Genomic DNA, 12065 nt, shown 5'->3' with positions numbered 1-12065 from the left:
CGTGTAACCTCTTAATATATGATAACAGAAGCGCAAAACTTATTTTAGGGTACAGATATGTTACAACAAGTTACATGGATGTTACAAGGGGTTATACCGTGGATGTAACCCCCATATACCCTCGATATAACCCTAATAACGCATGCAGCGCTGCGTACGTCTATCGTACCCAAATTTTTTACAATAGTAAAATTATTTCCGGTAATAAAATTACCGAGGTCTGCCCGATTTCCGCCATCGGTCTACCCGCGATGGAACATTGCTGAGCTTCTTCCCTATTTAAGCATGGATTGACTCTGACGCCAATCGATCTTCTGACGCTTCTTTTATATTATCCAAGTCGATTCTTCATTTTCGATCCTTTGAAATTTGTCTATCAGTTTTTCTAGCGCGGAGATGGGAAAGAACCAGACCTACAAAGCTATGCAGAGGGCAAGGCTCTCGGGACCGGTCGGCGCGGAGGACGTGGATGACGGAATGGTTCGTACCTTTTCAAACCATTGATCTAATTTTATTGATTAGCTCTTGTTTTTACTTGTTCTGTTCTTATGTACCTGCGTTGCTATTTTTGTTCTTAATAATTAGTGCTGTTGAGAATAAACATAGTAATTTTTGGTTTATTTAGTTCAGTAGCTTGTCGAGTTTTATGCTGTGTTGTTTAAGTATGTTGTTTTGGTTAGTAGCTTGTACTGGCTTATAGCTTACTTTTCATTTAAATAAAAAAAAAAGCAAACAGCTTATCAAGTCTGAGCTAAATTGTAAACCCGATGGGGTGACGTTACTTGGGCTCCATCCCATCCATAATGCGTAGGCCAATGCATTTTGCTAATGGATCTTGGATTGTTGGGAAATAGGATTGTGCCACACTTCTAATGTCAATAAAAAATGTCCTTAACTAGATTATATTTGATTTCAGGGCCATTTACGTACATACTACACAATGCATTTGTTTATCCAACAACTAAACTTTTATATTTATATGCATAACACTCAAACTTTAATAACACGTAAAAAATATCACTTTTACATTAGCAAAATGCATCTGTTTATCCCATCCATAATGCGCAGACTAATGCATCTTTTTATGCATAGGTTCATGACACCGAAGTACTATAAATTTAAATATCAAACATTGTGTTAAATACTTTAATACATGGGAATTGTGTGGTATGTATATAAATTTTCATTGATTTTATTGTAGCATATGATCTTCCAATGAGGAATGCATGCTTTAGAAAATAAATGGAGGGCCAAGTTATTTTCAAAAGTTAAGGTGCCGTTTTGGGGTACACTTTTGTTTTTAAATTTTATTTCTTAATTTTTTCTCATGCTTTAATGTGAAATAAAATATGTTTGTATTGTAAAAACATGTTTTTTTTTTATTAATGTTGTGGTGGTGGTTGTTGGAGAGGTATTCACAACAATAGACATGTCATTGATAGTAGCACGGCCGTTGATAGTGGCATTAGCAATGGTCATGGCCAATGGTGGTGGTGCCGGTCGGCGCTGATAGTTATTTTTAAAAATACTTTAATCAATTAGAAATTTTTTTGAGTATTTTTTAAAAATAACTTAATTTATTCATTTAAAAGAACAAAAATATTAAAAAATATGTCAAATAAATATATTTTTTGAATGTAAAATAAAAAAAAACTAAAGTGATCCCAGATAGGCCCCTAAGCTGCTAAATCTCGAGAACTTTTTACGCATAGAAAAGTAGTTTTTTTGTACCAAACCTTTATTCAAAAGCAAGTTTGATGTCAATATAGAATAGTTGTTGTGAATGTTGCTGCATGCATATAAAGAGCAATTAAAATAAACACTTTTATGTTAAATAAGATGGTGGATTTTAATAGATGAGATTTGGTGTACCTTCAAGATATGTTGTTAAGATATCTAAATTGAAATTTTATAGTTGAACAAAATTTGATGTGGATAAGATGCTTAGTTGCATTAGGAAGATTGACATAGAAGTTTTATGAACTTTTAGAAATAAATAATATATAAGTGAAGCGACAATAAAAAAGTTGCTTTAAAACATGAGAAATAAGAACTCCTTTGAGGGTTACAATAATTTATAAAGAAGTTGGAAGTTTTGCAAAGTGTTGTAAGCAAAGCAAGACCTACGTATATTAAACTTATTTGATAGAATAGGCAATATATTCAAGTAAATGGAAAAGGTAATATGTAAAATAATTTGATAGAATATAAGAGATCTATTGACTTTGATTAAGTTAGATGTACAAAAGTGAAGATGATGTTAATTAAAATGAATGCATTAAGAAATTATGAAATTTTTATAATGAAAACTTATAAAAAAAAATTTAAGGAGGAAATATTTTTAATTAACATATTGAGCATAATAGTGACATATATTATATCGGGGTATCAAGAAGAATTGATAGGCTAGGTTTGAGTTAGACCCGAATATACATGATTTGAACCTAAATTTGTTTATTACATTGATGAAAAATTTGATTCAACTCAAACTCTCCTTGCCTAAAATTGACCCATCTAAGCCATTTGTTAGATGAATCATGTAATTTTTTTGGTTCAACATTACTCAATTATCATTGCCCGGGCCAACCTAACTCAAGCATGAATAATAATTAGGTTCAGTTGAACTTGACCCGAATAATAATTGAATCTATAATTTCGAGAATACGATTTTTTTTAGTTAGATTTGGGTTGTGAGGTATGGTAATTTTTAAAATCTTTAATATTATAGATTGTTCCAAAAGTTGAAGTAGACTTTCTGTTGAACAAAATGTATAAAGTTAAAGATCTAGGTCTGCATGAAAGACTTATTGAGATTTTGAGAATTATGGGATTGATATACATTAATAAGGCATTTATTTTAGAAATATAAAGTAAAAAAGAATAAAAGTATTTTGAAAGCTTGTTTGATGGGATGTCCATCAAATATATGTAAACAATTATTTGGTAGTTAGGATGGATTTCAAATACACAAAGCATCACTCTCTTCCTTTTCTTATATGTAATGGGAACTCTGAGGGACTCATGGTTGGGGGTGACAGATGCGGGATGACAAGTTCTACAACGAAGTAATGGGGAAAAAATGATTAGTTGAAGTGGAGTTCAAGGTTGCAATTGTGGGACTGATGAAGAAAAAATAGATTTGGCGTGATTAAGAAGGTTAGGTTTGGTTTTCTTAACATGATCGGGAAGGTGGGACACATGGGGTGTGATGGAGGCATGATTAGGAAGATCGAGGTCACAGATAGTGTGGCTCCAAAGGATGGATTGTGTTTTCAAGTTTGGAATTTGTCCAATTTGGATGAATTTGAAAATTTATGATAAAAGAAGGTTTTTTGGTATACAAATTGCTTCATGAAAATTTTGCATCAGTTTTACTTCATTCTAAACACCTAAACAATCAGAATTCATGCATTTTTTTTACATTATACCTTTATTACTTGCAACCAAACCACCTCAGAGATGATGCCAAGTGATTGTATAAAAACTATGTTGATATTAATATTAAGGAATAGAAGAGATGTTCTAAATCATATAATTATAAAGTAATTAAGCTCATGGGCTATATAATGCACTTATTTAAGAAGGCAATGGAACGCAAAGATTCATGCAGTTATTATAATTGATTTTTTTATGCCAAAAAAATTCACTATGGAGGCAATTAATGAAATTTGGAGAAAGTAGAAAAGGATCTTATGTTGTTCTTTATTGATCTTGAGGATGCTAATGATTGAATTTCATCAAAATCGATTTGGTATGTTAAGGAAATGATTTTTTTTTATAGATTTGTTGGTGTTAGTAAAGAGATGCATGATGGAACATTGACTATGATTGGTATGGTTACCAATTGACCAAAGAAATTATAGCCACAGTGCAATTGCACGATTAAAATTAAGTCTTTGTTATCAGTCATATCCCAAATATTAGTGATTGGATTTACACATTTGTTTTCAAATCATTTCTATCGAGCAGTGTTGCATAAGTTGTTGATTTATTTATTTGTTTTTTTGAATATTTTACCCAAGTACACAACTTCTATATTTGATCCTTGATCAAACCTTTTTTCTTTTTTCTTTTTCATATTAAATTCATCCATCTTGTTGGTGTATATTCTATTCTTTATTGTACATGCCCAAACCACTTGACTTTATTTATGTTGGTCCTTATAATATAATTACTTCTCAATCTATTATTCTTAATTTTTGCTTCACATCATTTTGACGTTATCATTTCTTCAAAGCTCAACTTGGTTATTGGTGACTAAAGACTTTTAGGTTGCCAAACATTTAGATTCTTGACACCAACTTTTCTCCATGCAAAATACATCAATAATAAATTAAAAAAAGAGAAACTCTTTCTGAAGCAAAGGAGATTTGTGTATGCAAGGAAATAACAATACATATGATCGAACAATTTATAATTAAGTTTTTTAATGAGCATCTATGCCATGCTTGAAATTTTAATTTTAACTTACCAATTTTGTACGACTCAACATCTTTTTGCTCACATCAACAATTCTATTTGGAATTCGCATCAAGTCATGTTTGAGCGGGTTTTAATATATCAAATTCAAAATGTAAGCCCAAATCAATATAAAATGGACTAAAAAATTTGTAAATAAGGTGACTAGAGTTAATCCCCATTTGGATAGAAAACTAGAAGTGTTGGGCAAATATGGGGTAGAGGTTTACAAATGATATTGGAATTTAATCATTAAGTCACAAGTTAAAAGCAAAATGAGCATAGAATATTATTATAATTTATACATATCTTATCAATTAAACTCTCATTTTGAGTAGCCCCCTCCCCCTTTTTTGTCCTTGCATTACAACTGCGGTGAAAAATGTGTGGCATCTTTTTAATTTCAGCTTTAATGATATTGATTCTTTATTAGATGCTTTTTTTTCTCATATTGAAATAACAATGTGTTGTGATAAGCACAATTTAAATGTGATGGGAAGATAAACCCAATAAATGATTTCTAAAGGATCAAGTATGATAGGATTTGACTTTTAAAGTTCAAAAAACTCAAATGAAAGGTGCAAAAATATTTACCATCAGGGTTAATGCCTTGTGTATTCTTGTGCTTGGGGATTTGAACATTCAGGAGTAGGAGAATTGATCAGAGTGCATGAGTTCATCTTGGTGGCATCTATTTCACTCTTGATTAAGTTGTGGATTCATATGGTTTTAACATTAATACCATGTTTGATTGTCTATTTTGCTGCCAAAATTGATGTCTTAAGTTGGATGTTTTTTTTAGGGCTAGCAATTGTACTATGTTCTAGCAAATAGCATTGGATAGTTACAAATAGAAAGCAATTAGATGCCAAATTTAATGATTTAAAAGATTTTTAATCCATTAACCAAGCCTTTTAAGAAATGTGAAGCATATATTTATTATGTTTGAAACTTATGTAGAAGAAGCATTTCTAAACTCAAACTCATTGATTCTTCTTCTGTTATATTAAGGCATCCCGAACACATCCATTATTCTTCTTATATCCTAAGGATGTCATGTGTCTAAATTCAAATAGTTAATTGGCCTTGAAATTTTAAGTCTCTTACGTACTATAGTATCTCGGTCATGAAATAATAATTTTCACAAATAATGACATTTAGTTTGTGATTGATTGATTTTATATGTGCAAGTTCAGCAAGTTGATTAGAAATAAATTTCAGTTTGGTTGCCTTTTGTCCTTCAAATTTATCCTTCTCAGATGCTGCACTGTCAAAGTTATATGTTCTTGGTATGCCTTTGTTTTATTTGTAAGGCCTACTTAATTCTTGTGACTTGAGTTTGCCATTGAATTCTGGAAGTTTGAATCTCCATTGGGTTGGGTGGATCCACTCTACACTTTAGTAAACTCAGTGGCGACTAAAGCATTTGTGTGTGCATGCATGTAGTCCAATGTCTTCAAATGTGCTAGGTGCGCTCAACGCTTCATGGATTCTCCATATCTGAGGTGTTGGGCACCAACATTGGTGCTTCTCTTAGAAAAAGGAGACTCTAAAAAGGGATAGTTGTATCGCTGATAAATTTACTGGAATAGTTGAATTAGAATACTTTTTTAGAGTATAAAATAGTAATCATTATATTAAATTATGTTACACAACAACAACAACAACAAAGCCTTAATCCCACTATGTGGGGTCATCTACATGAGTCCTTTTTCTCCATTGCATCCTATTTAGTGTCATATTTTCATTTCGTTCTAATAATTTAAGAGCATTTTTTATACAATAAGCCCAAGTCTTCCTAGGTCTACCTCTGTCTTTCTTAACATAAGTCGAATCTAAAACATCTACTCTCCTAATTGGATCATCAGATGGTCGGCGTTTAATGTGACCAAACCATCTAAGACGACTTTATCTAATTTTGTCCGTCATAGGAGCTACACCAACCCCATCACGGATATATTCATTTTGCATCTTGTCTCTAAGTGTAAAGCCACTCATCCACCTATTCATTCTCATCTCGAAAATACTTAACTTAGTATTATGCCGCTCTTATAAAGGCCAACATTCAGCGCCATAGAGCATTGCAGGTCTAACCACCGTCTTATAAAATTTTCCTTTCAGTCTAAGCGGTACTTTTCTATCACACAAAAGGCCCGAAGCATTCCTTCACTTCAACTAACCAACTTGAATTCTACTATTAACATCCAATAGACCTAAGGTACTTAAAATGTTCACTCCTTTTTATGAATTGACCACCCATTGTTATAACCTTACCACTCGAGTTACTACTACTAAAATTACATTTCATGTATTCATTCAAGTTACTACTACTAAAATTACATTTCATGTATTCAGTTGTAGTTCTCAAATGAAGGCCTTTAGACTCCAATGTGGACCTCCATGATTCAAGTTTTTTTTTTGAGTTTTTCTCTCGTCTTATCCACGAGAAGGATATCATCACCAAAAAACATACACCAAGGTACTATATTTGTTGGTAAGAGCATCCATAAGTAAAACAAAAAGAAATGGGCTTAAAGCCGATTTCTGATGGAATCCAACTTAAATAGGAAAATACTTGGTCAATTCTTTTTCAACAACTCTGGTATACATTTCTTTAAGGACTTGAATATAAATCATATCAACACTTTTCTTCTCTAGAACTGTTCAAAGAACTTATATTGGAAGCGTTTTCTAAATCAATAAAATTCATATGTGTAGATATGCCCGACATAAATCAAAATTGATTATGAGAAATCTTTAAGTGTATAGCTTCCATTGTCGATCTGCCCGACATAAATCAAAATTGATTATGAGAAATCTTTGTGATACGTCTTAACCTATCTTCAGTTCTTCAGTTTCCCTCTCCCATAATTTTAAAGTATGACACATCAACTTAATTCCTCTATAATTTGCACACTCTTGTGCATCCCCTTTATTCTTAAAAATGGGGACCAAAATACTCTTCCTCCACTCCTCAGGCATTTTTTTATCTCAGCAAAGAATATTAAAGAGTTTAGTAAGCCAAGAAACTCCCAAATCTCTTAAATATTTCCATACTTCAATTGCGATATCATCAGGTTCTATAGACTTTTCACCCTTGGTTTTCTTTAAAGCCTCCTCAACTTCTTTTTACATACTAAATTTTGTTAGAAAAAATAAATTTTACTTGCATTATGTTTCAAGTTTAAAGATCTTACTCCATAGATTATTTTAAATTTTCAGATAACTACTTAAATTTGTATTGTTTATAGCCTATCATCTAATCTTCAATATGAGTTATATCATTTTTGTCATCATCCAAGCTCTCTTCTTTATATAGGAATTTGGATCCCTTTATCTTTCATATATATTTTTTGGACTGATTATCCTCACCTTCAATATTGGTACTCTAGGATTTCAGTTCTTTCTTCCACATTTGATGAACTTGTTTCCAATGATGCATGATTGTTTCGCCTACTATAGATGTCTAGTCATATCTTCCCTTTTCAATGTTATTATCATCAAAAACTAACTCATCTTTAACATGTAAATTATCAACACTCATGTCGTAAATCAAGGCAAGATCGTTGCCTCACTACGTGGGCTTTGAGACAAGTGTTCGTGGATCTTATAAGCATGCTTTAGTAATGGTGCCATCAAGGCAGTGTTGGAGGTTTATTGCATTATCTTGCCCACTGACGTGCATAGGCGAGCCTCAGACCCATCTTTAACAACACGGACAGAGTCCATAGGAAATAAGCTGATTTATTTATCTGTTCCTCTCCATTATCAGATGAATAACGATAATAAATGCTATCTTTTCGCAGTGCTGATGTGTTTTTTTGTTTTCTACACCAAATAACAATTACTCAGGATTTTTCAATGGTTCTTTCTTTCCCATCTTGTATGGTAGTTTATTGCTAAACTGCTTAACTTTCAATTTTCCTTGCCGTTAGGTTCCACGTTGTTCTTTATGGTAGTACCTTTTTCTTGCATAGCTAAATTCAATATGCATTGACAAATGATCAAACTTCTCTTTACTAGCCGCTTAGCATTAACAATAAAGCTTTTAAGACTTTTGATTTTAACATTTCAAATTGTTTTTTAGTTTTTTTTTAGTGCTATAATTACCTGCTGTTATAGCTCAGCAACAAGTGGGGCCATTGCTTTTTTGTTTTAGTTAGTAACTTGTGAAGAAATGCTTGCGTTATGTCTGCCTTCTGATTCCGAGCATTCTACTGACATTTGATTTTTCATATGCCTAGATTGACTGCTCGTTTTCCATTTCATATCTTGTACATGCATGCTTGCTGGTCCACGCCTCTTCTATAAGACTTTGTGCATATATAGTCAGACAAGCTTACGGGCAACATGCTTCTTTTGTAAAAGCTTTTAAAATATCCTTGATAATCTTGCTTTACTATTTATTGTGAATTGTATTTAACCAGCACTTCCGCCCAATAATTTACTTGAAGTTTTTTTAACAAGGACTATCTCAGGTTGATGGCACATTTCATTCACCAGAGTGGCATGCTGCTCGTTTGGCTAGCTTGAATAAATCCCACACAGTAACATGGGAAGAATTCAAAAGGAAACAGAAGGTAATGATTACATTTTGTCCTGTTAGATATGTTACCTTTCTTGAGTTTTAATCGCATTGAAATTCATCTACTTATTGCTTATTTTTGAGTTGATTTGATCTGTTTGCTTTTATTTAGAAGTTTCTTTATTTGACAGTTGTATGTATAAAAAATTGATTTCTTGCACATTTGAATACATTTAAGTTTATTATTAACATGATAATTTTTAACCCTCCAATCTTCAGTGTAAGTTAGATGAGCAAACTCTTTTACTTCTCTATGCAAAAGATAAGTGTAGAGCTAGAAATTCTTGCAATAGTTATGACAATCATGAAAATATAAGCACCAATATTCATGTCATATTTTGGCCTTATGTGGCCTCTTTAAGGAGTTGTAGGAAGTCTGGATGGTATCTATTGCTTAAGCCCTGACAACATAGAGTTTGTTGTCATGTGGGAAATATTAGATACTTTCACCATAAAATATTTTATATGCCTACATATAGGAAGTTAAAATAAGGTAAGGCCAACCAAAAAGTCAAAGATGAAGTGCATACTGGCCCAAAAAGGGTAGAGAAGTATTAGAGGTGCACGTCTACAACTTATTATCCTATCCTCCATGTCATATGATGAAAATCTAAAAGTTTGTACTTGTAGAAAACACTTGATGTGAGTGTTGGTGACGCAAAAGCATCACATTAAGGGTCTGTTTGGGAGCGCTTTTTAGGTGCGGCGCGGTCATTTGCCTCAACTTTTCGTGAAAGTTATCCATTTGGTTCGCGACTTCGGGCATTTATGCGGCGGAAGCAGAGCGAAAGCATGCAGCGGCATTAACCCCGCGTCTCTCGCTTTCGACTGAGATTTTTACCCTTTACCCCGCGTCTACCCTAGGTGATTCCCCACTGCATCCCTCGCGTCCCCTTCTCCTTCTCCTCTTTTGTCGTCCCTCGATCGACAGAGCTAAGGTAAAACGAGCCATTTTCTTCTTGTATTTGCGGATCTGAGGAATGATGTGCATTTTGCGGCTCCTGATGTTTTCTACTTCTCATCTCTTTCCTGTTTCTGTCATTTTTCTTTTCTCCTCTTTTCCTGTGGTGGATTTGTAGCTTATTAACGAAATATGGCTTTAGGTAGATATTTTGACACACGAAAAATTACTTCATTTTATTCTTATCCGAATCGAACCCTTAGATTTGGGATCAAATTGGCATTGTCTATCCAAGTTGCAGATCTTGCGCCCATCTAAGCATGTATGCAGTGTTTCATTAGATTGTTTTGTGGTTGTAGGAATGGAAGCAATCGCTAATGGAAGATTGTCATTTTTTGCGGTTTTGCGGCTCCTGACGTTTTCTCCTTCTCATCTCATTCCTGTTTCTGCCATTTTTCTTTTTGCGGTTTTTGCGGCTCCATAAATATTGCTTTAGCTAGATATTTTGGCACACAAAAAATTACTTCATTTTACTCTTACCTGAAATGAACATTTAGATTTGGGATCAAATTGGCATTGCCAATCCAAGTTGCAGATTTCACACCAATATATGCATGTCTGCGGTGTTTCATTAGATTGTTTTGGTGGTTGAAGGTTTGAAAGCACCTGTTAATGGAAGATTGTCGTTTTGCGGCTCTTTATGTTTTCTCATCTCTTTTCTGTTTTTACCATTTTTATTTTTTCCTCCTTTCCTTTTGTGGATCTGTAACTACACGAAATTTGGTTTGGCTTGAAATTTTGGAACGCCAGCAGTGGTTAATTACATTGTTTTGTGGTTGAAGAGTTGCAAGCACCCGTTTCATTACATGTTAAAGGAAGATTTGGAAGCACCTTTTAATGCAAGCACCCATAAATTTTTTCTTTTTGCTCTTACCCGAAATGAACCATGTTTCATTACATGTTTGTGGAAGATTTGCAAGTACCTGTTGAACATTTGGAAGTACCATTCGAAAATATTCACGCTATTTATCTTACCTGTTGATGGAAATTTGATACTATTTCTCTTAACTCTGTGAATGAAATAAATAGATTCACTCCTCCTTCCAATATTCTTAACCTTGCCCGAATTGCAGTCATGTATTTCTTTAACTATTTGGTTTTACGGTTGGAAACTAATTTCATTGTTTGATGGAAATTATATTTGGTTCTATGGTTGGAAATCATATTTGAGTTGTAGAAAACATGTGTAATCCATCATGACAGCACTTGGTAACTTGGCTTGGTCCCGTAAGCAATTGTTATATTAATATTTCTATGTTATCTTTACACCTTACTTGTTTTGCATTGCTCCAGTACTTAGCAAGCTGGCAGTGGTCCTCGCAACATTTTTTTTTGCTTCGGGTTACCTGTTTATTGGATATGCTGCCGGTTTTGAAGGGGTGCGTGGGGGGGAGTAATGTATGAATCATTATGGGAGTAATGTATGATGCTTCTATTATGCCAGATTCCTGGGATGAGATCCATCATGACAGCATTTGGTTTCTATATGTTGCTTATTTTTTTGTGCTTCTGGGAGGGAGTACTGTATGAATCAAAGCTTTGTTTCTTCTTCTTTGATGCTATAATAAAGTTGTTGGCCTCCTTTGCTGTGGATATAGGTCATGTTGACCGAACCACGTTAAATTGTCCTTTTTTCATTTTTATTATGTCTTTTTTTCATTTTTATGCTTCCTTTAATTAATTTTTTAATTGAATATGATATTGTTGTGTTTCATTTCTTTGCTTCATCGTAGTAGTAACATGACTGGTAAGGCTAAACCAGCACTCTGGGAAAAATAAATCAAAATGTTGTTTTGCTACCTTTGTATAAAAGAAATTGAACTGGGCAATAGACCAACAACGTTTTTTAATAAAGAAGGTTGGCATAATATCATTAAAACTTTTAAATACTCCACGGGACGGGAGTACGACAGGCTACAAATGAAAAATAAATGGGATCAACTGAAGAAAGATTGGAAAATTTGGAAGGATTTAAAGCGTGGTTCAACTGGTTTGGGTTGGGATCCGATAAAGCGAACCATTGATGCTTCGGAAGAGTGGTGGGCAGAAAGGCTCGCGGTA

At 33.4% G+C, this 12065-nt stretch overlaps 1 protein-coding gene across 1 annotated transcript in view; it reads left to right on the top strand.

Annotated features, from left to right (window-relative positions):
• Positions 1–210: 210 nt before the first annotated feature.
• LOC110031240 (CWF19-like protein 2 homolog) overlaps positions 211–12065 on the top strand; it is a 38910-nt gene continuing 27055 nt past the window's right edge. Inside the window, exons 1-2 of the mRNA XM_020734353.1 lie at positions 211–480; positions 8937–9038. Of these exons, the coding sequence (XP_020590012.1) occupies positions 397–480; positions 8937–9038 (186 nt within the window). The 5' untranslated portion in view covers positions 211–396. The remainder of the gene's footprint in view (positions 481–8936; positions 9039–12065) is intronic.

Source organism: Phalaenopsis equestris, unplaced genomic scaffold (assembly GCF_001263595.1).
Source record: "Phalaenopsis equestris unplaced genomic scaffold, ASM126359v1 Scaffold000795, whole genome shotgun sequence".
Lineage (NCBI taxonomy): Eukaryota > Viridiplantae > Streptophyta > Magnoliopsida > Asparagales > Orchidaceae > Phalaenopsis > Phalaenopsis equestris.
Note: the sequence above shows the minus strand (reverse complement) of the source record. Positions and strands in the feature narration are given on the sequence as shown.